The following is a 27,659-nucleotide window of genomic DNA, read 5'->3' as shown; positions in this document are numbered from 1 at the left end:
ACATGTATGTACTATCTTCCTCCTTCCTCAATACCATCACTAACATACATAGTCAACTCATTCTAAGTGTGTGTGTGTATCTTTATATATATATATAGATAAAATCACACACACACACATACACAAACACACACACATGAGTGCAGACAGACAGGCACAGCCAACCTTTCCCTTTGCCACCAACTCCACCCTCTGAATCCTCCACATGCCCTCTGCCTCCCTCCTTCCCTCCCTCCCTGTCACCTAGTTTGTTGGCCTGAATAGTTGGCATGCCTGGGTAGTGTGCCCCACCCCTCTCTCTCTCTCCACCACTGCTGACGCCATCTACAAACACTTGATACATGCATATTAAAAAAAAAAAAAGACAAAAATCATCATCGTCATCGTAAAATATAGAAATAAAAAGTTCCAAAGCATCTTGGCACTCTACCTTTTGCGTGCATGTGTGTGTGTGTGTGCATGGGTAAACATTTTAGCGTGAACAAGTGAGACAGAAAACAGTTATCTGTGTTAAATAGCGAAAATAGTGTTACAGTTAACTTTAGAAGTTGATTTGTGAAATTTCACACACACACACACGCACTCTCTCTCTCTCAGGTGTGTGTGTGTGTGTATATGTATTTGGTTTCCTCAAGCCTGGTTGATGCCAGTGCCGCCTGACTGGCTCCCATGCCGGTGGCACGTACAAAAAGCACCCACTACACTCTCGGAGTGGTTGGCATTAGGAAGGGCATCCAGCCGTAGAAACCTTGCCAGATCAGATTGGAGCCTGGTACAGCCTCCTGGCCTGTCAGTCCCCAGTCAAACCGTCCAACCCATGCCAGCATGGAAAGCGGACGTTAAACGATGATGATGATGAACATGTCTATATATGTGTTGCTATAAAAATAGATGTATATCTATACACCCCACCTATACTTCCAACACTTCCATCAACACATATGGCAATACACATCCAGCCATCCAACCAGATTACAATAGTCACTGTTAAAATACCCCCACTTTCACCCACAATTAAAACCTCAGAAAGAGTCAATGTCGTAAAAACTAGGGGACAGTGGAACACAAAACCACACACACACACAAACACGGGGGGGGGGTCTCTCTCCCCTCCCCCCACCGGAAATAAAACATAACATCAAACAAAAAGGAAATAATAAAATGATAAATAAATAAATCATAAGAAAACAAATAAATAAAAAAATACATATCACTTCAAAAAACATTACATACTTGTTAGTAGGATGTGTGTGGGTGTGTATATGTATGTATATATATATATATATATATATATATATATATATATATCATCATCATCATCATCATCATCATCAACATCATCATGATTTAATATCAGGTTTTCCATGCTAGCATGAGTTGGATGGTTTGACATGAGATGGCAAGTCACAGAATAGCACCTGGCTCCAATTATCTCTGTTTTGGCATGGTTTCTGCAGCTGGATGCCTTTCCTAATGCCAACCACTTTACAGAGTGCACTGGGTGCTTTTATGTGGCACCAGCACAAGACTCTTGCAGACCAATCCTCTTCCTGAGTTCAAATCCCACTGGCTTCATCTCTGGGTTTTGTCTTTCTGGGGTTGATTGAATTGAGGAGCTGTCAAGTGACTGGGAGTGACTGTTCATCTGCCTCTCACAAAGGGGGTGTCACCTTGTATCAATTGTTAGGGGCTGAAGAAAATGGTAAGGTCTCAGATTAATTGTCTACCACCACCACCACAACCCTAACAATAAGAAGGTTAAAAGCAAGAATGTCAATAGTAGCCAAAACTCCCTCAAAACACAATCTGTCATTATAAAAAAGAAGGGACACATTCAACCATGTAGTCCTTCGTATACAAAAAATATATATTTCCCCAAGAAAGGATGTGTCTGATGAAAAACCCTTCGACTGGATCAGCTCTGGCCTAGGATTAAAAAAAAAAAAAATCAAATAAGGAACCTCTATGTGGTCATTTGACGTGCTAGAAATAACGTGTAACTATCCTTCATATCACACAGTAACATGTGAAAAAGAAGACATATTCAATAATGCAGTCCAAGATACACTGTCTCTAAAGAAAAGACAGTTTGGTCATGGCTGGAACGTCTTTGATATGTTGGTTGAGGACTGACTTGGATATAAATAACTGTAATAAGGATTTCTTATATTGGCCACAAGGGCCCAACACGTTGAGGACAATATCGAAGGACGAAATACAACACAAAATGTGGGGTTTGTCTCCATCGAAAAAGAGTTCAACAGCAACAACAACAGTATGACGAGCGAGCGTGTCAGTGTTTTTTTGTTGTTTTGTAGAGAATGACAAAACCACACCCTTGCTTGAAAGAAAAAAGCTTCATTGGATCAGGCAAATTGCTACTAAGCTGGCTGGGTGCAGCTGGAGCACATTTATTATGCTATTACCACAATAGAAACGTGAATAGCTCCAACTAAATATAGCAGGCGAATAAATGAGGGTGGGTTCACCCCCATTGTATGTAACGTGATAAGAGTTAAACAGTTTTAAATTCACAAAAATGATCTAAGGCTGAGGAGACTTCACCCTGGCAGCAAAGAAATGAAATCATGAGCTGTGCTCAATCCTAAATCCTGAAGTCTTTATAAATAATGTTGTTGTTGTTATGAATGGATTTTGTGATCCTTTATCTTACCTCCACACCTTTCTTTGCTGTTGCCACCTGTCACGTTAAAGTTGATTAGTTTTTCTGATACAAACCTGCTTTAACTTTCTAGCATCTAAACAGGCCATTTTCTGTCACTGGTCAGATCTGGCCTCTCACAACCACCCTATGATGTCATTCGGAAAATCAACATTCACAACATCAAAATCTCAAAGCTCTGAGATAATGTATGATTAAACCGAAACAACGAGGGTAAATAAGCTGTGCACCTGACAGAATCATCTGAATGCTAAAGGCATGGGACCAACCTGGGCCCTTTTTGTCAGGAGAAGAGGTGGTACCCATTACACTTCACAGGAATTCCGAGAATACTAGGAGGGGGAGAGGTAGTATCTTCAGTTATCACATCACCAGTATGGCTTACTAACATGAGCCCTACTTTCACAAAATGTTTTAGGTGCCTGTGTAATCACAAGCAGTCCTGGACATCCTCCTGGCTCTTCCATCCTTTAACCCATTGGAACAGCAGAAATGTGGTAACTGGATGGAGAGAGAGGGAGCTGTACCAGCATTCAACTGGTACCCATTTTACAACCAAATAGACTGGAGCAAGGCAATGTGAAATGAAGCATCTTGCTCGAGGACACAATGTGCTGCCTGGTTCAGGAATTGAACCGACAAACTTAGAATTCTGAGCTGAACAGTCTAACTATTAGGTCATATATCTTCACTTGGGAGGGAGAAAGATGTCCTCAAACCATAGACCTAACCAGAATGCTTCAAACAGAACAGAGTCTTCCACTGAAGACATCCAAGATGCTGCCAGCATGCGTTGGTGTTAAACCACATGAAGATTAAGTGGACCAGCCATGCCCCTCCTTTTGAAATGGTTCTGTGTCATGCGGAATCTCCTTCAGAACTACATTAACCCTTTAGCCTTCGGATTATTTTGTCAAATGTAATTTTTGTTTATTCTCATTGTTTTCCATTAGTAGTGTCTTATCTTGTGGTTTTGGTATTTTGATGACGTGGTTGTATTTTTTAGAATGACATTGCAGGGTAAGTGTGAGAGGCCAGATCTGGCCAGTTTGAACATAAAGCAGGTAGAATATTTTGGGCTGGATATGGCAGGTTTGAATACTAAAGAGTTAAGGGTATGCATGTCCATGGAGTACTCAGCTGACCAATTGCCTGTTGGTCAAGGGACTTTTGTGGTCAGTTGATTTAGCTTTGGCCATTGTAACCATACCCGAATTTGAACTTGGAGCATGTTCCGAGTTCAAATTCCACCAAGGTTGACTTTGCTTGTCATCCTTTTGGGGTCAGTAAATTAAGTACGAGTGACACACTGGTGTTGATGTAATCAACTCATCCCCTCTCCCAAAATGGCTGCCCTTGTGGCAGATTTTGAAACCATTATTATTATTATTATTATTATTATTATTATTATATAAGATGGCAAGCTGCCAGAATCGTTAGCACAGTGAATTGTCTCTTTACATTCAAATTCCACCAAGTTCAACTGAATCAGTAGAGTGCCAGGAAAAATGCTTAGTGGAATTTCTTCCATCTGTTTATGTGCTGAGTTCATATCTTGCCCACATGGTTGATTCTACCTTTCATCCTTCCTGGGCTGATATGATGAATGAAGTATCAGTGAAATACTGGACTTAATGTTATCGACTAACCCCCACCCACCCACCAGAATTGCTGGCCTTGCATCAAAATGTAAAACCATTGTTCTTCTTCTTCCTCCTATTATTATTCTGTAATCAGCTCAGGCTTTGTTCTCTTTTAGTATCTCTTTGACATGTGATTCATTGGTGAGAAGGAAGTAGTTAGAATTACACGTTGAGCTCAAAACAATCAGGTAGCTTCTCTGTCTGTGCTTCTCAACCATTTTTTTGCCTTTGGAGCCCTTTTGGTTCCTATTTTACTCTGCTGGACCACCTCCATAGCCATTTGAGGGATATAGAAAGATATCTTACTCCGTCTTCATAATTGAATATCATTAGGAAACGTACAGGGTGGGCCAAAAGTCACACACAAAATAAGTTCAATAAACTCCGGGATTGTCAAAGACATGCTTCAGTTTTTTTTTTTAATTGAATAAAATAAATAAAATAACGATGAATACACACTTACTTGTACATGATGAACAAAATGAATAAATAAATAATAATAATAATAATAATAATAATCCTTTCTACTGGAAGCACAAGGCCTCAGATATTGTTTGGCCTTGAATTAAGATTAGAAATCATCATCATCGTCGTCATCATCATCATTATTATTATTATTATTATTATTATTATTATTATTAAGGTGGCAAACTGGCAGAATCATCAGCTCACTGGGCGAAATGCTTAGCGGCATTTCGTCTGTCTTTATGTTCTGAGTTCAAATTCTGCCAAGGTCGATTTTATCTTTCATCCTTTCGGGGTCGAGAAATTAAGTACCAGTTGAGTACTGGGGGTCTATGCAATCGACTTAACCCTTCCCCAAAAATTTCAGGCCTTGTGCCTATATTAGAAAGGATTATTATTATTATTATTATTATTTACCAAATATGGTACCTCACTCACACCATCACCATTACCACTGTTCACATGACCATCTCTACTACTCTGCCAATCAGAGTGATCAACCCCCATGACCACCACTACTGCCTGCACAACCTCCACCTGCACCATCAACAACAATTACCACCACCACCACCGCCATCATCATCAACAATGTCAGTTATAACCCCCACCGCCAACTTCAACACCGCCGCCGCCCTCTCACCCCCTCACCCCCCCAACCAAGCAGACAGATAACCTGTGTTTCTGACCCAGCTTGAAGAGTCTTGTGTTAACCCACCTGTTTCATGTTGATGCTGTTGTTGCAGTGTGGATGATTTAACGACCACTCCAGACATAGCAAGTCACTTCAACAACAGTTTCAGTTAAGTGGTGGGGGAAGTACTATTGATAGAAGTGGCAGTGGTGGCGGTGGTGGTGGTGGCAGTATATTTTGTCTTTTGCAGATACACACACACACGAATACGCACCCACATGTGTGTGCGAATATATATATATATATATAAATGTCAATATAAAATGTTTGTGTATACTTACATGCCCAAACATGTCTTTATCTCTGCTTTTCTTTTCCTAAGAAGCCAGAAAAAGTACTCAATACAGAAGTAGTGTGTCATCATTATTTCTACAGATTTGCTCTACTTCTTCTGCTCTGAATTTCAGGAGCATCTTTGTTGGTTGTGTGAATTATGGACACTCATTTACACTTTTACTGGTTTTCAGTCATAGAGACCATGGCCATGCTGGGACATACAACCAATCAAATCAGCCATGGTACTTCTTTTGGGGATTAAAGATTGTTTGCCAACATAACATGGCAGTCCTGGTTTAGGACGAATGTTGCTGTAATTTAGCCCCAGGAGACATCGTCTCCAGCTGGCTACATGACACAATCTGGATACGACGTCTCTTGGGGCTAAATTACAGCAACATTCATCCTAAACCAGGACTGCCATGTTATGTTAGCAAACAATCTTTACTCCAAAGTACTGTTGCTGAATATCTCTCGTTGTGAGATTTAAAGATAGTAATTTTCTAATTTACTTCTTTTTTTGTTTTTTAAAGTCTAGTACGTATTCTATCAATCTCTAATTGCCAAACCACTAAGTTGTGAGGATGTAAACAAATGCTCATTTGTTAAGTGATGTTACATCGTCATTTTAATGTGTATTTGTCCTTCCTGTTGCCAACCGACACTAGATTCTTAGCAATTAATGTTTCTCTGGAGTTCAGACATGTTTTTTTGTGCATATATATATATATATATATATATATATATATATATATATTATTCTGTGACTTTCTGATGTTTCAATGGCCCAGTCCCACGGGGTGTAGGCAGGTACCACAAGTCGGAATGGAATGGTACCCCATTGATAACAGTGGCCATGCTAGAAATGGTGAATACTTTGGTTGTGCTCTGTATTGATTCCTAGGGGTGGAGACTGGTCATTCATTAGTCATGGACAATGCTGTGATTGATTCAACCATCTACAGACACCTTATCAGAGAACACACATACACGCACATATACCCATGCATACATACTTATATACATGTATACAGGCACTTATATATACACATACATGCATACACATGCACACATATATTGCACTCACATCCATACACACACACACACACACACACACACACACACACACACATGTTAACTCTATCTTTCCTCGTTATATCACATTCCTGCAAACACTGACCAACTGACTGGACATCAGGCTGGGGAGGAGGGAGGAATGCCGAGAGGGTGTGGACACTGCCGGGGGGTGGGTGGAGTAGAGAACGTTGGGGGGGGGGGTCTGTCCCTGACTACCTTATCAACATAACAGACACAATCAATTTGTTCTTGAGTGTGTTCATATTTCCTGATGGTAACGGTTGAGGTGGGGGGGGGGGGGGAGAGTGTCCCCTCTAATCTACCATCTTTTATTATGCTTTCCCCACTACATCTGCTGTATGTCACATATTGGCTGGGTATGACATGGTGTTGTTACACACCCGGCTGCCAGGACGTGACATAGCACTGTCACACTGCTGTCCTATTCCGTTTCTCTCTCTATATATATGTGTGTGTGTGTGTGTGAGAGACATGCTTGCAAACCTGTATATGTTGGTATGTGATGTTCACACATGTACACATACCTATACACTTGCATACAAATGTATACACACACACACACACACACACACACACACACAAATATGTATATGAACACATTAACATATGCATACAAACTCTTACATATACAAACACACACACACTCACCACGGCCAAACAGCATCATCATCAACTACATCAGCACTGACATCTTCAGCAACAACAGCAGTAGTTGTGTTGCTTAGTTACTTGCGTGTTTCCATGGTGATTATTCATCTAAATTGTCCTGCAAGCTATTGCTACTACTACTACTACTGTTGCTGCTACATTGTCTTAGGGCAGTGGTGGTGGTGGTCATTGCTTTTTGGGTTCCACTTATTGGTCTTAGAAATCACCAGGCACACGATCACGACCAACACACACACACACACACACACATATATATATATATATATATATATATATATATATATATATACACATGTATATATACCCTCGTATGATCAATGATGTTCCTGTTGTCACCATCCAATCTTTTTCCCCAGGCAAGACACAGTGTATCTAGGACTACATTATATAATGTATACTAGTTAGTTCATGGCTATAGAGGCTGTTGTTTAGCCCAAGGTCAGTCCGGATCCAATTGACCTATCCATAAAAGAGGCTCCAGCACCATTGTCCTATCTTCTTCTGCAGGTGTCCTTCTTTTTTATAAAACAGTAGTGTGTGATTTATGGGACATTTAGCTGTTATTTCTAGCAAATCAAGTTTCCTTTCAGGCCTTTGATGGGAGGGACATGTTTTTGTAATATTACTGTGTGTGTGTTTGTATGTTGTGGTGTGTGTGTGTGTGTGTGTTTGTATGTTGTGGTGTGTGTGTGTGTGTATGTTGTGTGTATGTGTGGCTCTGTATGTAAACAATTGTGGTTTACATTGATTATTCTTCTGTTTAATATCACTGATACACACACACACACACACACATTAATGCGTGTGTGTGTGTGTGCTGCCCCTTATGTAATGTAAAAATTATTTATTTATTCATGGAATGAAATCCCTCAACTGATGGTTTTTATTTTTGTTGGGGGGGGGGGAAATATAAATAAGTTATTTATCTGAAATATCACATCTGTTTGTTTCTTTGTCTCTCTGTTTCCACACCGTTTTTATTATTTTTTTTTATTTATTTCAACATCTATTAATTTTATTTTCTCATCTACTTTATTCATCTTCACGTCTTTTTATTATTTTCACATCTGTTTATAGATTTTTCACATCGATTCATCATTTTCTCGTCTGTTTTATTCATTTCAACATCTTTTCATTTATTATTCATGTCTTTTCAATATCCTCCAACCCATAAGTTAAACCTTGTAAAACTACTACTACCATCACCACCACCACTACTACTACTACTACTACTACTACTACTACTACTACTACTGTTGATGATGTTGTTGTTAAGGTAACAAGTTGTCACAGTGCCAGACAAAATACTTAGCAGCCTTCCTTCTGCATCTTTATGTTCCGAGTTCAAATCCCACCGAAGTCAACTTTACCTTTCATTCATCCCTCCAGGAATAATAAATTCTGTACCAGTCAGTTACTGGGATCAATTTAACTAACTTAACCCCCGCCCTCTCCAAGTTGCTGGCATTGTGCCTATGACAGAAATTATACTGCTGCTACTACTACTACTACCAACACCACCACCACCACCACTACTACTACTACTACTACTACTACTACTACTACTACTACCAACACCACTACCACCACCACCACTACTACTACTACTACTACCAACACCACCACCACTACTACTACTACTACCAACACCACCACCACCACCACTACTACTATCACCATCATCATTATGGTGAGCTGGCGGAGCCTTCAGCATGCCAGGCAAAATGCTTTGCAACGTTTCCTCTGTCTTTATATTCTGAGTTCAAATTCCACCGGGGTCGACTTTGTCTCCCATCCTTCCTGGGTCGATGAAATAAGTACCAGTTATGCACTGGGGTTGATGTAATTGACTAGTCCCTAACCCTCCCCACGAAAATTAGAGGCCTTGTGTATTTAGTAGAAAGGATTACTGTTGTTGCTATTTAGGTCCAGCTAGTTACCCCATATCTACTAAGCCTATCTTAGTATTACTACTGCTGCTGCTGCTACTGCCACCAGAGAATAACATACTTTTTAATTAGCTGTCTCCTTTCATGTCAAACGTTGTCGGCTTTAAAAGGGGGGTAAGACATTGGGCTGTAATGTTCTGCGATATACAGAAAGACGATATGGTCCTGGGTGGAACGGATTTGATCCTAAAGTCTGCTGGATCACAACTGACCTGGCGTTCAACAACAACAACAGCAGCAGATGTGTGTGTGTGTGTATAAAGTTGTTTTGGTGTATTTGGGTGACTGTGATGTATTAGTCATAGTCTGCACTACACTGACCTACATAGTGGATACGATGGTATAACAGTATGTGCGTGTGTGTGTGTGTTTATCATATTACAGGTTAAACAAGGATGTTGATATTACGAGGTGGAAGGGTGTGTGTGTGTGTGTGTGTGAGAGAGAGAACTGTTATTTGTATTCATGATGATGATGATGGTGCTGTGATGGTTGAGATGTCACAGTCCAATAGAAATTCATTTTTTTTTTTTCATTTGTTATCTCTGACAGCTATGGTGACTTGCTCTCTCTCTCTCTCTCTCTGTCTGTCTCTCTCTCTCTCTCTCTCTCTCTCTCTCTCTCTCTCTCTCTATATATATATATATATATATATATATATATATATATATATATATATATATATGTAGGAGTGGCTGTGTGGTAAGTAGCTAGCTTACCAACCACATGGTCCCAGGTTTAGTCCCACTGCGTGGCATCTTGGGCAAGTGTCTTCTACTATAGCCTCGGGCCGACCAAAGCCTTGTGAGTGGATTTGGTAGACGGAAACTGAAAGAAGCCCGTTGTATATATGTATATATATATATATATATGTATGTGTATGTTTGTATGTGTGTGTGTGTTCCCCCAACATCGCTTGACAACCGATGCTGGTGTGTTTATGTCCCCGTAACTTAGCGGTTCGGCGGTGCTCCAGCATGGCCACAGTCAAAAGACTGAAACAAGTAAAAGAATAAAAGAGATATGAGAGGTTGGTATGCTTGGGCAGCTGCTGGTCTTCCATAAACAGCCTTGCCCGGACTTGTGCCTCAGAGGGGAACTTTCTAGGTGCAATCCCATGGTCATTTATGACCGAAGGGACTGCATGGCTGCAGTCGAATGACTGAAACAAATGCATGTGTGTGTAGAGAGAGAGAGATGTATGTATATATGTCTGTGTTAGTGAAGCCATAAAGCAAAGACATAAAATCTCCAAGAACCCCACATAAAACATAACAACATTTGCTTACCATTTCTGCCAAGAATTTGATTCCTCATAAAATGTCCTGTTTATAATTAGTCGTTTTAATTGGGAAGGGGAAATCTTAATAATCACATCTCTTCTTACACTTACCATTGCCAGCTCATTATATAACATCAGTGGTCTGGGATCAAATTCAGGTGACACTTGGTGACAGCAGCAGCAAATAACTTCCAAATTTACCCCCTCACCCTCTGGACTAGGGGCATCTTCCTTTTCTAAACAAAAAAGTGCCTTACAGAGCTAGGGGGCTAGTAGGGAGGAAGTCTGGAGGGTAGCAGAAATTCTTGACAAGCTTATAGATTAAAGATTGTTTGCCAATCACCATCATCATCATTGTCATCCTTTTACTTCCATGTCTCCTGTGTTGGTCTTATAACATATGGTCACCCATTTACATTCCTTCATTTCTGTCTCACACACACACACACACACAGACACACACAATGGTATGGATTGGATGGGTCTCACAGCACCATACCATTTCCTTGTCATCATCTAGCACACAGCACTTCACCACTAAAAACTGCTTCCATCAAATTAACGAGTCTCTATGGTTACTCAACTTCCTAGAAATAACAGTCAGATTTTCCTTGATTCATATCTAACTGCCTTGTGAAATAATACACCCAAGGCAGGCTTCCCTGCAATATCCGTCTCCCACATTCCACTTGCAAGGTGCTAGTTAAACACAATGGGAGACTCCTGGTCAGGCTATCATTCAGTGGGATCAAACCTTGAACCTTGTGGTTGTGAAACAAACTTCTTAACCACACAGCTATACTCACAACTTATACACAGATGCACGCACACACACACACCTACATATAGTACCTGTACTTACACACACATCTTTATGTATTATCTCTACACACACACATTTGCATATAATACACAAAAACACATTACCTATACACACACATACTACACATTTACACATATATATATATATGTATATATATACACAGACCTTTATTACTAATATTGTGATGCGTCACAAATGTCACAGGGTTAATCAACTGAGTGTACACAGGTGGGGGGGCGGGGTGACGGAGTGATAGAGAGAGAGAGAGTGGGTGGGCCCCTGGGTGGGTGGTGTGTGTTATTGTTTCGAGTTGACGACCAGATGTTTTTTGGACTGTTTTCTATCTGCTTTTGTGTGCAGAGCGTTTTTAACTGTCATGTGGAGATAAATATCTCTTTGCAACTAGTCGGTTGCATTTTATTGCGCACTTTCACATCAAAAGTATGCACCTCCGCTGTCACCTGTTACAATAAATGCTGCACACACACACGTACACACACACACACACACACAAAGATTGCTGTTGGCTTTTCCCCTTTTGTTGCTGTTTCATTTGATGCAGCTGGCTTTATTCTGCTGCATCTGCACTTTGTATCCCAACACCAGTTTTGTAATGCATAAATTTGTTTTATGGGGTGATACACAATGGAACTGAACTGAGGACTGGTGTGCAGGCCCTATTAAAGAGAAGCAGGGGGGAACGGGAGGAGGGGGCGGCAGGTCGAGGTGAGTGCAAATAGTTCGTGCATTTTCAAATAATAGGAGACTCTCAGTAGTTATATTGGGGAATCTCAGCATAATGAAAGAAACGAAAATTAATAAATCCAGTTACATGTATTGAGTACTTCATTATAATCCAGGCCCTGGAGTGACGTACGTGACAGACCATGCCTTCACCCTTGTTCAGCATTTTGTTCATTTACCTCTGTCCCCACCTCAAACCATCATCTGTTACTCTCCCCTTGCATACTCGAGAACTTGCACTCCCTCACTTTCCAGTTCTCTACCTCTTTTCTATCTTATATTCATCTTCTTGTACCTCGGACCAGATCCAACCTCTCACACCTACCCTACAATGCCGTTCTAAAAATATACAATCATATTATCACAATACTGAAGCTACGGGATAATGCCTGGTCATTTCTAAACAATGTGGATAAACAAGCAATAAATTGGCCAAAAAAATCTGAATGCCAAAGAGTTAATTTTGGACCGAACCAATTCCTCTTACTTCACACCATGGATATTTCCTATTTAGTCCAGTAATTATATTATTTCATCAAGATGAAATTTTTGGACATGTGGTTATTGTGGCCGTGGTTAAATTTCTGGCAATATTTGAGGGTCAGTGGTCAGTCAGTGTTGGTCAGTTGTATATATTTTAACAGCTCTGATTTGCAGTGTTCAGGAATGTCTTGAACTCCTGATTTTCAGATTGGTCTGGTGGTACTCTGTCATTTTACCAAATTTATCCCTCTTACTCTGTGTGTTTGTGCTGTGTGTGTGTGTGTGCATACATACGCATACACAGGGTAGTGTTGTTACATGTGTGTATGTCTTCATTAACACTACTTGAGAAAAAGTTAAGGATTCCCAACAGGAAGGACATCTGACCCATACTAGCATGAAAAAATGAACATAAAACAAATGAATATACATACATACTTATGCACTCACACACACACACACACACTTTATTTAAAGCTTGTAGTTAGTTCTGTAGCCAGAAATTAGTACAAGACTATCTTTAACCAAGTTCCACTGTTGTTAGACAAACGACAGTTCTTGGATAAATAGGAAACCAAGATACAGACTAGACGTGTGTGTGTGTGTGTGTGTGTGTATGCATAGACAATGTTTTATGGAAGTGTTGGCAACTGTTTATTGAGTCGGGATGTATTTCGTCTGCGAGTGTGGGAGGACTGTGCCTAACTATACTCTGTGTGTGTGTGTGTGTGTGTACTTATATATTTTGTAGTTTTATCACACACACATGTGTGTGTGTGTGTGTGTGACTAGTCAGCCTCATTTTCAATTCATAACGTTTCTACAGGATGTTCAAAATGTCTCTCCACAGTGAATTTTTTCATCCCGACACTCCAAGATGCCTTTCAACTCCTCTTATGAAGCTTTTCAAGTCTTGTAAAATCTAATCTATTCTTTTGTAGTCTTATACCCTCTTTTCAATAAATATTTATTTTGCATTGAAATACTTACTGCGGAGAGACTTTTTGAACACCCTGCACTTTCTCCCTATTTCTTTCTTCTTAAAGTTTCTAATATATTGCATTGTCTGATATACCCTTCCGTTTAACACTTGGCACCTCTCACTTGCTCTTCTTCATATCCCATCAGAGACAAATCTCTGTCTTTACTCCCACACATGACATTATCTCCATTTTAAAGAATTTCTTGGATCAGAGAACTAACAGACATCATTGCCAAGACGGCGCTCACAATCATCTTCAAAGACTCAGTCTTCAGCAACATCATAACGCTAAAAGCAACAACATTTTTACAAAAATACTAACATATTGGTTTAATATAAAATCCCCTCCCCACTACCACCATCAGTGCCAAAAATAGAAAAATAATTAACAAATTATCCAGAACCACTTTCTCCAAGTTAATTTGCTTAATGACGGTCATGGTTGAAATCTTAGTGTCTGTTCCTTTTCTGACCCCAACTTCAACAATGGCTATACAAAGTCTCTGCGGGCCTCAATTAATTTTCAAATAATTACTAAATGATTTAATAAAATTAATTGAAATTTTGTTAATTTAAAATTTTTTTTTTTTTTTTTGAAAATTAATTTGATGTTTTGAACAAGAAATTTTAATCTAAGGCTTCTAAGATGATTCTGAGACTATGTGACATCACAACCTGATATCTGTGGATTAGCTGACATCAGGGTTTAAATGATCCTGGAATTTTGTAACACAAAAGTGTCATAATTCATGGATTATCTAACTTACGAGTCTAAAATAATAATTGGGTCATTTGAGATAATCCTTAGATTATCTAACGACTTGAGAAGTTGTTTCTGAGATAATTCATGGATTATTTAAGACCAGAGTCTAACTTTGAATTAATCTTTGGTTTATCTAACATCTGGATCTCTGATAATCCACTGAAACATTATGTTGTTGGTGATGATGATGATGATGTTGATGACAATTCAGTCAATGATTTAATTTAAATAGCAATGTTTTAACAAGGGTTGTCGGACATTTTTAAAGGCATCAAGTTCACCAACCTTGGCACAAAATAAGGGCCTCATCACCAGTCTCTTGGAGCCTGTAAAGGTCATGAGCCCTACCACTAAGGTCAAAAGTCACCCTCAGTCAGTGATAGGAGCTGGGTTCAATACCAGCTGATGGTGGAGGCAAGGGTCAGGTCACACTGGCGTAAAGGGTTAAGTATAAAGTGTCCAACTCAATCCCTGGTGGGAGCTGTAAAAAAGGGTTTGTTTAAATTGTCCAAATGTTCAAATTTGTTTACTAATGTTTTGTTGTTATACTTTCAGGTCCTGCCACAGTACGGATGGTCTCCAATAGTGGTCCACCGTTACCCATGCCTATGCAAGTGGCTCCTGGTCATATGGTACAGCAGATCGTCGATGAGCATGGCATACTGACCAATGTGATATTAGCTCCTCAGATGCCAGGGATGGCCCCAGGAAGTCCCATGACGGTACGGTGTTACGTATGTATTTCACCCCCATTTTATCCGCCTGCCCAATGCCACTGCGCTCCATTCTGCTATCACAATGCCCGCAGCGTCACGCCTCCACCCCCACCCCTGTCTTGACACAACCACCATCGGCCCCTGCACTCACTGCACAAACCCATAGAGACACGATTGAGCATGGCACTGCCACCATCACCTCCCAAACACCACCACTAACACTTCCAACACACCACGACCATCACCTCCAACATACCATTCCTTCCAACACATTAACCTCCAATGCATTACCATTGCCAACATACCACACTCACACACACACACACCGCTGCCGACACTCCACCAACACACCATCACCCTCTTCTCCCACCAACACACCACTAACACCACCATTTCCAACACACCACCATTTCCAACACACCACCGCCAACACCAACGACTCCACCAAAATGCTGCTAACCAAACCTTTTTCGCATTCTTTTCTCTTGTTATTGATGTTATTTTTGTTGTTTGTGAAGATGATGATGATGATGATGATGATGATGATGATGAACAGGTGGAGTGTTGTTGATGGTGATAACGATCAGGTGGAGTGATGAAAGCGATGATGGCAGTTATGATGATGATGATGGTGTTTACCATTTATCACTTTTTCATTTTTAACTCTTCCACACCAATTAACTTCTTGTCTTTACAATTCATCAAATTCTCCACAAACACACACACTTGTTACATGTGTACATACTATACACACACTTGCTCGCTCCCACACACAAGCACACACACACACTCTTTCATTACAGACACTCCAGTTATGGTGGGGTGGGGGGAGAACGACAAGGAATTGATTGTGAGACTCAAAACTCGGGCTGAATAAATAACACAAGGTATTTTTGTTCAGAGCACCAATTTATTGGCAATGTTCTCGCCAATATACAACATACATGCATATACGTATCTCTCTGTCTTTCTGTCTCCCTTTCTCTCTCTTTCTCCCTCCCTCCCTCTCCCCCTCTCTCTCTCTCTCTCTCTCTCTCTCTCTCTATATATATATATATATATATATATATATATATATATATATATATATATATATATATATATACACATACATACATACATGTGATTGTTCCATCTTCACAAATGATTGCTGTCTCCTTGTGCTTCCTCATTGTCAGTAGCATTTCTGACTCTCCCTCTATGACCACCCAGATGGCCGTTGAATCCCACTGCAAATCTGCATGGTCCGAAGCAAAGGTCACAGCCAAAAGTTGGAACTTGCACTGGATTGGATCAGATCATTTTTGTGCAATGAGGAATTCCTCAATCGAAATTTCAGACATTTTTCATTCACTTGTCAGATCTGCAATCCTTGCCATCCTTCTTTTAATGCCATAACGCTGTCCGTCGATGGAAGGACAAAAGAGGTCCCCATAAAGAGACACCTGTACGTCATGGGATTATAGTGGTCAGTGTTTATATAACACGAGTATCACTCTGTGATTAGTACCTAATGACCAGCTGAAGCGAGCTGACCAGCAAGTTTTACATCAGTGTCATTCTTCTAGAAGGATACTGTGACAACAGGTAGGGGCTCACCACTATAAAACATGCACACACATTCATAGATATGTGTGTGTATTGTGCTGACATGGAACTATTGTATTCAGTACTTGGAGTTTCCCAGCAAGCCACAGATATGAATTTATCTGATTTCTGATCAATAATCAACGCATGGGTCAATGTTCGTCAGCTGTTGTGTGAAATCACTCAGTTGTCATATAAATAATGATTCCTTCTATACAATTCCGATCACTAAAGGCATTGTCTATGGTAGAAGCCACTTGTCCCAAGGTACCCTGCAATAGAACCTAACTCTTGGAAGCCTGTGGTTGTAGAAGAGTGAACCTCTTAGCTACACATCTTGGTTCAAATCCTAATGGAATTTGAGAAATTTTATACTTAAACTTTAATAGATACCAGTAATGTACTGAGGTCTGTTTCATCATAGTACTGTGTTCTCACCAAAGTTTTAATCTCATAAACCATTATTCTAATTAACATCGTTAGCGCATTGTTAGATTGGCTGTTGGCTAAAATGCTTTGCAGTATTTCTGTATTTATTGACTTCTTGGTTCAAATACAGCTGAGGTCGTCTTTGCTTTTGCTCCCCTCCAAGGATGATGAAAGCAAAACCAAATCAAGGGCTGGTGGTGGTGGTGATGATGATGATGATGATAGTGAAGGCTGTGATTAACACAACTATCCCCTCCCCCATCTATCCAAATCCTCACCATCATCATCACTATCTTCCCACTCACCTCGTCACTTTTGTGTCTCAGTGCTTTCCATAATTGTTGAGGTTATTAAGTGAGGCGGAATTATTTCAATGGTTTCTAAAACCAGTTCTACTGAATACCAAAATTACACTTGCTCTTCTTGGCTGGGAAAAAAAACAACAAAATTCTCTCTCCCTTCCCTCCTCTTGCCAACCATGTTCTCACCTCGTCAGGTTGTCTCGAGGCTAAAAATACATCCCCTCTTTTTTCATGGAAAGTGAGGTGGGGGCGGGAGGGTTGTTTTCTTGTAATTTAGTTACAAACAATCTTTAAAGAGTTGTGGGTGTTTGTGTGTCGATGTGGAACCTTCATTAAGGAGATAACGATTGCAAAAAGTCTGGGCCGATTAGCCAGTGTTAGAAGTTTAAAATAAGTTACATGGATGCAATGAAGAAGGATGGAAAAAAAGGTGATACTTCTGGAAGAATTGGTAATTATATTCTGTAAATGATTGGTTAAATATAGGCATCTGGTAACGAACGTACCCTCTATCTTGCCAATTTTCAGTTATCTTACCTATTCTCTTGCTTTGTCTGTTTGCCTGTCGCTATATCTGTGTTTTTTTCTTTTCTTTTTATATCTGTGTCTCTGTGTTTGTCTCTCTCCATATGTTTGTCTGTCATTGTCTATCTATCCATTGGCCTGTCTGTCTATCTATCCATATGTCTGTCTACCTATCTTTATCTACTTGTCCATGTCTATCCATCTATCTATCTCTGTCTGTCTGTCTGTCTATCTATCTATCTATCTATATATATATATATATATATATAAGTATATCAATCTGACAATCTACTTGTCTGACTAGTGGTCTGTCTGACTAGTGGTCTGTCTGACTATATATCTTTATCTGTTTACCTGTCTATCTGTCTATTTATAAGTCTGACTGTCCGTATATGTCTGTCTGTATGTCTGTCTAATTACATACAATTATCTCTGTTTACCTTCCTATTTGTCCATCTGTCTATATATGTATGTATATTTGTGAACCTCTCTGTCTAAATCTACCTGTAAGTTTATACAAGTGTATCTTATTTACCTACCTTCCTATCTGTCTCTCTGTCCACGTCACTCTGTTTATAAATCTCTCCATCAAACTGTCTGTCTGTCTGTCTGTCTGTGTGTTTCTCTCCCTGTTTCTGTCTATTTTGTCTATGTCATATGCTATCTCTCTTGGCAACCATTTGCCCACCACCACCACCGACTTTTCGAATTAGCCCAGAGAGACACAGACAGATACAGAGAGAGACAGAGATGATTTCTTACCTGGAGCACCTCATTAAGTTTCTGTCATGACTGTAAAATAGAAATAAAAAGAAAGGAAGAAAAATAAACTAATTTAGCCATAATTATATTAAGTTAATAATTAAATAGACAATTACATCTCCAGTGTTAGATTGGAATTTAGTGGAGGTCATAACTGCTGGATGTTCAGGATCTTTCTCCAGACATTCTGTTCCACCACCATCACCATAACTACCATCACAACCACTGCTACTGCTGCTGCTACTACTACTGCTAATGCTATTATTACTACTACTACTAATAAATTCTACGTTGTTCACTTAGATGTCAGAGAATTTATAATGATACTCCATGGATAGACTATAGTGCTATCCAGGAGTAAGTTTGTCTCGCATTTCCTGAAACACAGTGAAACAAATGCCGCATTATGATTCCTTAACCCTTTAGGATTTGGATTTCTCTATCAAATGTAATGTCTATTTATCCACATTGTTTTGAATTAATCATGCGTTATCTTGTAGCTGTGAGATTTCAATGGTGAGATTGTTTATGATTTGAATGACATTGTCAGGTAGGTGTGAGAGGCCAGATCTGGCTAGTTTGAACATAAAATGGAGAATAATTGGGCCAGGTATGGCCAGTTTGGATGCTAAGGGGTTAAAGCTGTAAAATTTGTGTGCATGCATGTGTGTGTGTGTTGTGGGATGCTGGTTGACTTGTCATACCTACTGGTGTTCATGGATGTGTGTTCTGTTATAAAAGTGTAAGGGTTACGCAGTGGAGCCCTGGCTTCCCCACAAACACACAACATTTCTGACCCCACATCCGTCATACATGTACTCATACACATGAAACCAAACTACAAATACATATAACATTTGTAACACTCACAAACACACACACGCCTCCTGGACACCATAACAATCCCAAGTCGGATCCTCCTTGTCAGGCTTGGGCAATCTTTCCCAAAGAAGTAGGTTGCATCAGACATGGCCTCTCATCAGCTTGGGCCACATTACTAACAAATACTCGAGTTAATTTTCCTTAAGTAAACCATTTAGAAAGTGTTGCAGGCTACAGTCTTCTCATGACTGTTCAGTGTTGTTGCTCCACCTGCCAGAAAGAATGACAAAATCTCCCTCAAATCACAGTCCTCTACTGTGAGAAATGTGGTCCCAAGTTCTTTGCCCACAGAATAAAGGTTGGGATGGTTGCAGCTGGAATGCCTATGATCAGTAGTCTGCTCAGTTAGGACTAACCTGGAATTAAGCAGCAACAACAAGAAACAAGACAACAAAGAAACTTTTGCATGCTCATACAGTCCGCTAGAAACAGCAGCCAAACAAATCATACCCCACTGTCTTGAAAGGGAAAGAACATTAGATATTATGCATGTAGTACAGAGACTCTGTGGTGTGGTCATGGTTAGAACATCACTCATGGTTTGTTTGCTGACTGAAGGCTGACCTGTGGCTAAACAGCAACAGCAAAATACTTTAGCTAACCTTCTAATATCATTTTGTCCTGAATCTTTCCAGATGTTTCTCCACCAATCTTCCCCTTACCCCCCCCTCACTGCTACACCACTACCCTGGCCCTGACCCTAAAGATATCCACCCCCCACCCCCTTGTTATCTCTGAGCTGTGTCACAGATAACAGACTGGAAACTCGTTTGACAAGTTGGTCTCAAGGAAACTATTCTCTGACGGCTGTTTGCAAGTTGTCTGTCTGTTTGTCTCCCATTTTTCTCTCTCTCTCTCTCTCCCTCACTCACTCTCTCTCACTACTACTTGACAGACAAGAGTAAGTGGGCAATCTGGTTCAATTGTCCATTTAGTTTCATCTGCCTTCTTAAAACACCAGATCCCCCCTTGCATTCAGCAAGACCATCACTGTCATCATCAACATCATCATGACCACCACCACCACCATCGCATGACCTCATCATTCCACCAAGCTTCACTTCTTTACTCTCAATCATCGTGCCCCCACCCCCACCCCACCCCCATGCTACAGCCATGTCTCTCCCCACTCCCCACACAACATCCTACCATCTCACCTCTTTAATCCTTTGTCCAGTTTAGTAAAGTCCATTCCTGTTTCCAAAAACAACTGGACTCCAGTTTGAGGCCTGAATTCCTCCACCCCACCCCACTCCCACACTTTGACACCCTCAAAAAGGATCCCAATGGCTGTCCTTCCTCTTCACAGCCCTCCCCTCCCAACCTACACCAGCCAACCCTGTCAATGGTTACGAAACCTCGGGTTTGTTCTTTGGTTTATATTCCAACACATTGTACAGCCCTGGTCAGTTGGTCAAAAACAGGGCTCCCCCAACCACCAGGCCACAGACCAGTACTGGACCATGGATCATTTGGTTCTGGGCCAAAAGGTGCAGGTGATGTCTGCAAATAGACCAGACATCATATGGAAAGACTTCAAACAAAAACCATGCCTCCTCATTGATATGACTGTCCCAATCGATATAAACGTATCTGTCAAGACCTACCAAAAACTGAGCAAATATAAAGATCTTGAAATAGAAATTAGCAAAATGTGGAACCTGAAGACTAAAACAATACCTGTTGTCATGGGTGCCCTCGGAATGATAGCAAAAGGGGCTGATTGCTACCTAGCTCAGATACCAGGAAACCCCAAAATGGCAGAAATTCAAAAGATGAAACCACACTTCAGTGCAAAAATGATTGGGGAAGCCCTGGTGCTGGGGTTGTCATTAGTTTTAACAGCACTAGCAAGGGTGTAATCTACCCTCTACTGATTCCCTCTGACCCCACTCTCTCTCTCTCTCTCCCTCCCTCCCTCCATCTGTTTCTTTCTCTATCCTCTTTCTCCTCTGTCCTCTGTATGGAACTAATCCAGAACAGCTGCAATAACTCCTCTCTCTGTTATTACATTTTGTTACTGAGCAAACAGACTTCATGGAGATTACGAAATGGCTGCTTCAGAATAGTTGAGCATCTCTCTCTTTCTCACACACACACTCTCTGGCTTTCTCACTCTCTCTCTCTCTCTCCCACTCTAGCTTTTCAGTGACAAAGAGGGACATAATAAAAAAGCATGGATATGTCTCTCTCTCTCTCTCTCTCTCTCTGTGGCACAGAGAGAGAGAGAGAGAGAAGGATGAGAAAGGAAACCTAGTTATGCAGGTCTCCCTCACTCTCCTCTTCCTCTCTCTCTCTCTCTCTCTTTACCTCCCTCTACTTTTCAATGACAGAGAGAGACATAATAAAAACATTTGTGTGAATGTGTCACTCTTTCTCTCTCCTCCTCCTCTTCCTCCCCCCCTCTCTCCTCTCAGTGACAGTGAGAGAAATCATAAAAAGCTTAGATGTGTGTCTCTCTCTCCGTCCCTCTCTCTCTCTTTCTCATTGACAGAGAGAGAGACATAACAAGCTATGTCTCTCTCTCCCCTCCACCTCTCTCCAACACGCCACCAATCAACTCGGTACAAAATACTATTAGCCAATTATTGTTTCATTCTCTGATTATTCCATATTAATCATTTCATTTTCACTTCCATTTATTTTCCTCTTCCATGTCTGCTGCTGCTGCTGTTGTTGTTGTTGTTGTTGTCCGTTCCGTACGTTCTGCTTTTCTCTGCTAATATTCTACAAATGGACAACCGACCAAATCTAATTCTCTTCCATCAATTCGCAGAATCCAACCAAATTGCCATGTTTTTTGTTTTTTTGTTTTTCTTTTGATATAAATTGTTTTTTTAGTTTTTTTGCTGCTTTCATTCATTGGGTTGTGGCCATACTGGTGCACTTGCTTTGAGGATTTAAGTTGATCATATCACAATGACAGTGTCTATTTTCAGTTTGTTATTTTATCGATTTCTGAAGTTGCTGAATTGCTAAGTCATGCAACACACACACACACCAATATATATTTATTCATTGTTCATTTTTACCTCTGTTTTTCTATGCTAGCATGGGTTAGGAGAATACATATTATTGAGGCGTCGTTTAACGGCTGGATGCTTTTCCTGTTGCTAACCCTTTCCTGGTTTTCCACTTTTTGCACTGCAGATTTGCATATGAAGTGCATAGAATGTAAACATTCACACACAGACACAGATGTTTGCATTCATGCTTACACACACACACACAATGGGCTCATACAGTTTCTGTCCACCAAATTCACTCTCAATGCATTGGTCAGGCTAGAGCAGTAGTTCCCAAACCTCTTCAGGCTAGTCAAGGTGGCGCTGGCATCAACCACATTTGGACGGTGCTTTTTATGTGCCACTGGCACGGGGATCACCGCTACAGTTCCCATTTGGTTTTGGTTTTGATGTACTTGACTCAATAAGGTCTCCTCAAGCACAGCATGTCACCCTACAATCCAAGGTACTTTTGAATGGGCTGGGGCTGGTTATGCGACCCTGGTATAGAGTACTGCTTTGAACTCACTTTATTTTATTTTATTCACTTTATGAAAAAAAAAAAAAATAATAAATAAATAAAATGAGTTCACAGCTGTAGTTATTTTCATTCGAGCTGGTTTCTGTGGTAGAATGCCCTTTCTCTTGCTTCCTCTGTAAAGTGGTTAGTGTTGAGAAGGGCATCTCACCATAGAAACCAAAACCAAAAATAAACGACTGCTAGGTTGACCTCCAACTTGTCTGGGTAAGCAGCGACTCTCAGCTAGAACTGATTGTGAGTGGAACAACCTTTCCACACACCCCACCCCACCCAACCCCGCTGACATAGAAACAAGGGGAGAAGGAGGTGGCGGTGGGGATGGGTTAGATGACAGTGATTGCACCAGAAGTGGTGTTAAAATGGTGTCTGCACGTATCCAGGCTTATATTCCATGTTAAAGTAATAAAGTAATTGAATTTTTGAATTGCAACTACTTGGAGGGTTGAGAATAACCAATAATCCATTTTCAGGGAAAAAAAACCTGTTTCGAATGTTAGAGATGAACAGACTATTCTTTGACAGGTTGATTCCTTGGGACTTTTTGTCTTTCTTTCTCTCTTTCTCTCTTTCTCTTTTTATGAAATGAAGAATATATGTCTCCATATATGGAAGAGATCTCAGGATGATAGATGATGGGTGAATAGTAAAGGCAGACATACAGTTATAAAACATCCGCACCGACTATTCATCTCAACAAATGTCTGAATTTGTAGCACCATCCTACCCACACTAGCTGAGGTGAAAATTTGTTGTAAACTTGTGTGTGTGTGTGTGTGTGTCTGTGTGTGCGTGTGTGTGTGTTTTAGACATTCTGCACTTGTTGCTGCCTCATAATTCCCTATAAATATGTCAACAGTGAAGAATCACCGTTTCACTTTTATTGCAATTAGCATTGACCTCTGTTGACCTTTTGCTGGAGTCTGATGTTTTGGCAGGTAGCCCAGCTGTAGAGCAGTGTGAAATAAAAAGCTGGCAGAAGCTTACTGTATTTATTCCTTGTCGGAATTGGCCCAACTCCCACTTTTATTGCTCCCCTCTACTCTTCTCTAATAGTCCTCTGCTGTTAACATAACCGGATGTTTAGATTTTAAAGCAATTTATTTTACGTCAACCCCATACTTCCACCCCACTCCTTCCAGGTAACTTAAACAAAAAGCAAACCACTAATGGTTGTTGTTGTTGTAGCTAGTCTGTTTCAGGGGGGGGGGGCTTATCTCTTATCTTTGTCTCCTATATTATTGTCATTGTAATCATTCTGTTTCCCTATCTTTTTCTCTCACCTTTGTATCATCATATCATTTACCATTGTCCCTGGTACAGGAGAATCCTCTATAAAACTACCCCCCACCCGATTTAGTGCTACTTCAGGCCACAGCAGTTCTGTCTTTCTAATAAACTGTAAGACACAAAGCTTGCTCAGTGACTGTTCCGCAGCGCAAAACCAATTACAGGAATGATATAAATTTAGGCATTCCCTCCCGCTCTTGTCCCCACCAAATCCAGCCACTGTCTTATCATCCAGGCCATTAATATTGCGATACCTGTTACCATCAGCTGTAGTATTTCCACTAATATGGAGCGCTACCGAGAAGTAGTCTACTAAATCTCTCGACTTCTGGTTACAAAAACCTAACTAAATATGAAGTCTTCGGATTATAGTGAAAAATCCAAAGTAAGTTACCAGTTATTTCATCCTATTTTTCTTTGCAATTCCTTCTCAGAAATCTGTTTTTTTTTTCTCCTCACCTCCCCCCTCTATGCCTGACCTCTGTCACTGAATTTTCTGTCTTGTCCCTCACTTCACCTAATCCTACACACACCTGTCTTCCATACCGGCTCACGTCATGCCAGACCATCCGGTCTGGCAGGACGTGATGGGTCTGCTTTGGCATGGCCTCCACCATGGCTCGGATGTCCTTCCTAGCACCAACCCCTTTACAGTGTGTACTGGATGCGTTTGATGTGGCACCAGCACAAGCAAAGTCAGCCTGTAGTTTGCAAAGACTGAGGCACACTTCAACTGAGTAGGGCTACAGTGGAGCGGGGTGGCAACTTTATGCCCAGTGATGAAAGATTAGATATGAAAGAAGGGGCCAGAGCATGTCTCTTTCTGTGGAGGTGGGGCTCATGGCAAATACAGCTCAGATACTTATTAACGAGATCGATTTAATTAAACAATAAAAAGAAACGAAGAAAGAAAAGCATGAGGTAGTTGTTGTGATTTACTGCCATTCTTACATTTGTGTATACACTGTAAATGCTATACATACATACATACTTACATACATATATATATATATATATATATATATATATATATATATATAGGGTGCGATGGGTAAGTTGGTGCTATTTTATATTTTTAATTTCATGCGTGCACATTGTTTGTTTTTGAATTTGTCGCCTACACAGTATAGTAGGGTCAGTTGGGCACCGTCTGTGAGAAAAACAGCACCATGATGCAATTCACTCTGCCAGAAATTTGGAAACAACATGCTGTACTGCTTGGCATTCGTGCTGGAAGCTCAAATACGAACATTTCAATGTGTTTAGGTGTCAGTCTGAGGTGGCTGTGTGGTAAGTAGCTTGCTTGCCAACCACATGGTTCCGGGTTCAGTCCCACTGCGTGGCACCTTGGGCAAGTGTCTTCTACTATAGCCTCGGGCCGACCAAAGCCTTGTGAGTGGATTTGGTAGATGGAAACTGAAAGAAGCCCATCATATATATATATAGATGATGATCTCGCGTGATCCTGATCAACCAGACTATGAGATGTTGTTGTGAATCACTGGTCACAATTTGCTTTGCATAGTTTTAGCTTTGAAATGGTTCCGCCCTGCTGACTGAGAGGCTAGTTCATACCCTTTCTACAGCTGAATGAACTGGAGCAACTTGAAATGAAGGGCCTTGCTCAAGAACACAACGCACCACCTGGTCCAGTAATTGAACTCATGATCTGTCTATCATGAGTGACACACCCTAACCACTAAGCAATGCACCCTTCCCGACACACACACATATATATATATGCATGTCTGTATAGCGTTTATAATGTATACACAGGTAATAATGGCAGTGAACAACAACCACCACCTCGTGCTTTTCTTTCGTTTATTTAATTAATTTTTTCTTTATTTAATTAAATCAATCTCGTTAATAAGTGTCTGAGCTGTCCATTCTGGAACCGTTGGACTTTTGAGTAACTCTATTGAATTTTTTCTCCAAGAACAGCAAACTCCATTCATTCTACAAATAACGATGTGAATAGAATGCCATCAGAAATACTCTCTATTTCTGTCTGATGACTAACTCCTTGCTATTCAGGCTGGGCAACATGCAACTTTGCTACACATGAACATTCCTTTGGTGATAAGGTGCTTGTTGTTGTTGTTGTTGTTGTGTGTGTATTGGTTGTAGTGGTGGTGGTGTTGGTGGTTTGTTTACTTTTTTTTTCTTCTCCCCCATATGGTGAGTTCTACAGACAGACACTCTGGTGGCCAACCCTCTTGTCGCACACTGGATTTAAGTTATGCTGCCAGGAACCAGATTAACAAACTCTGCAGGATGATGATGATGATGATGATAATAATAATAATAATCCTTTCTACTATAGGCGTGAGGCTTGGATTTTTGTGAAGAGGGGGACAATCGATCGCATCAACCCCAGCACTTGACTGGTACTCAATTTATTGACCCTGAAACGATGAAAGGCAAAGTTGACCTTGGTTTTGGCCGGCTCAAGGTTGTAGTAAAAAACACTAGGCCGGGGTGTCCCACAGTGGGACTTGAACCCAAAACAATGTGGTTGGGAAGCAAACTTCTTACCTATGCCTATAGCCACCCCTCTGCTTATATCTCTGAAGGTTTCTCATCTTTCCTCTCGGCAATGTTAGAAGCTTTCCCCATTCCCCTTTTTAGTTTCTTCTTGTATATGTGCATCTATGTATGTATGTATATCTGCTATATCTATACGTGCATGTGTATTTACGAGAAGTGACTCTGTCCTAATATATGACTGGTATTGTGGTTTTAACAGTCTTTGGAGGGATTCAAAACCAGACAATGAAGAATTGAGACTTGAAACCGTTTGGTGCTGGGTCCTTCAGTTGCCCTTACCACCCACACATGGTGTTACTCTGGTTACTAACAGTTATCACCATAGTTACTGATGTTGATGTTATTCCCATCGCTCGTCTCCATGGTTACTGTTGCTACCCAAACTCATAGCCATCCTCACTGCTGTTGCTGCCACCTACTCATCTCCATGGTTACTGTTGTCATCAGCCACCAACAGCAAAACCTGTTCCATTCCCATCTCATTCATTCCTTAAGACTACAACCAAAGTAAACCGGACAGAT

General features: G+C 40.6%; 1 protein-coding gene across 20 annotated transcripts in view; it reads left to right on the top strand.

The window, feature by feature from the left end:
* LOC106884054 (fibronectin type-III domain-containing protein 3A) overlaps nucleotides 1-27,659 on the top strand; it is a 250,398-nt gene that overhangs the window by 160,746 nt on the left and 61,993 nt on the right. For 11 of the 20 annotated variants that reach the window (XM_089366370.1, XM_052974886.2, XM_089366373.1 and 8 more), the window contains one exon: nucleotides 15,107-15,273. In XM_089366370.1, coding sequence (XP_089222496.1) covers nucleotides 15,107-15,273 — 167 coding nt within the window. Of the gene's footprint in view, nucleotides 1-15,106; nucleotides 15,286-27,659 lie in introns of all 20 variants that reach the window. The other 9 variants (XM_089366362.1, XM_089366356.1, XM_089366357.1 and 6 more) reach the window with 1 other exon arrangement.

This window comes from Octopus bimaculoides, chromosome 19 (genome assembly GCF_046866305.1).
Source record: "Octopus bimaculoides isolate indiv1 chromosome 19, ASM4686630v1, whole genome shotgun sequence".
Lineage (NCBI taxonomy): Eukaryota > Metazoa > Mollusca > Cephalopoda > Octopoda > Octopodidae > Octopus > Octopus bimaculoides.
This window is presented reverse-complemented; position numbering and strand designations above follow the sequence as displayed.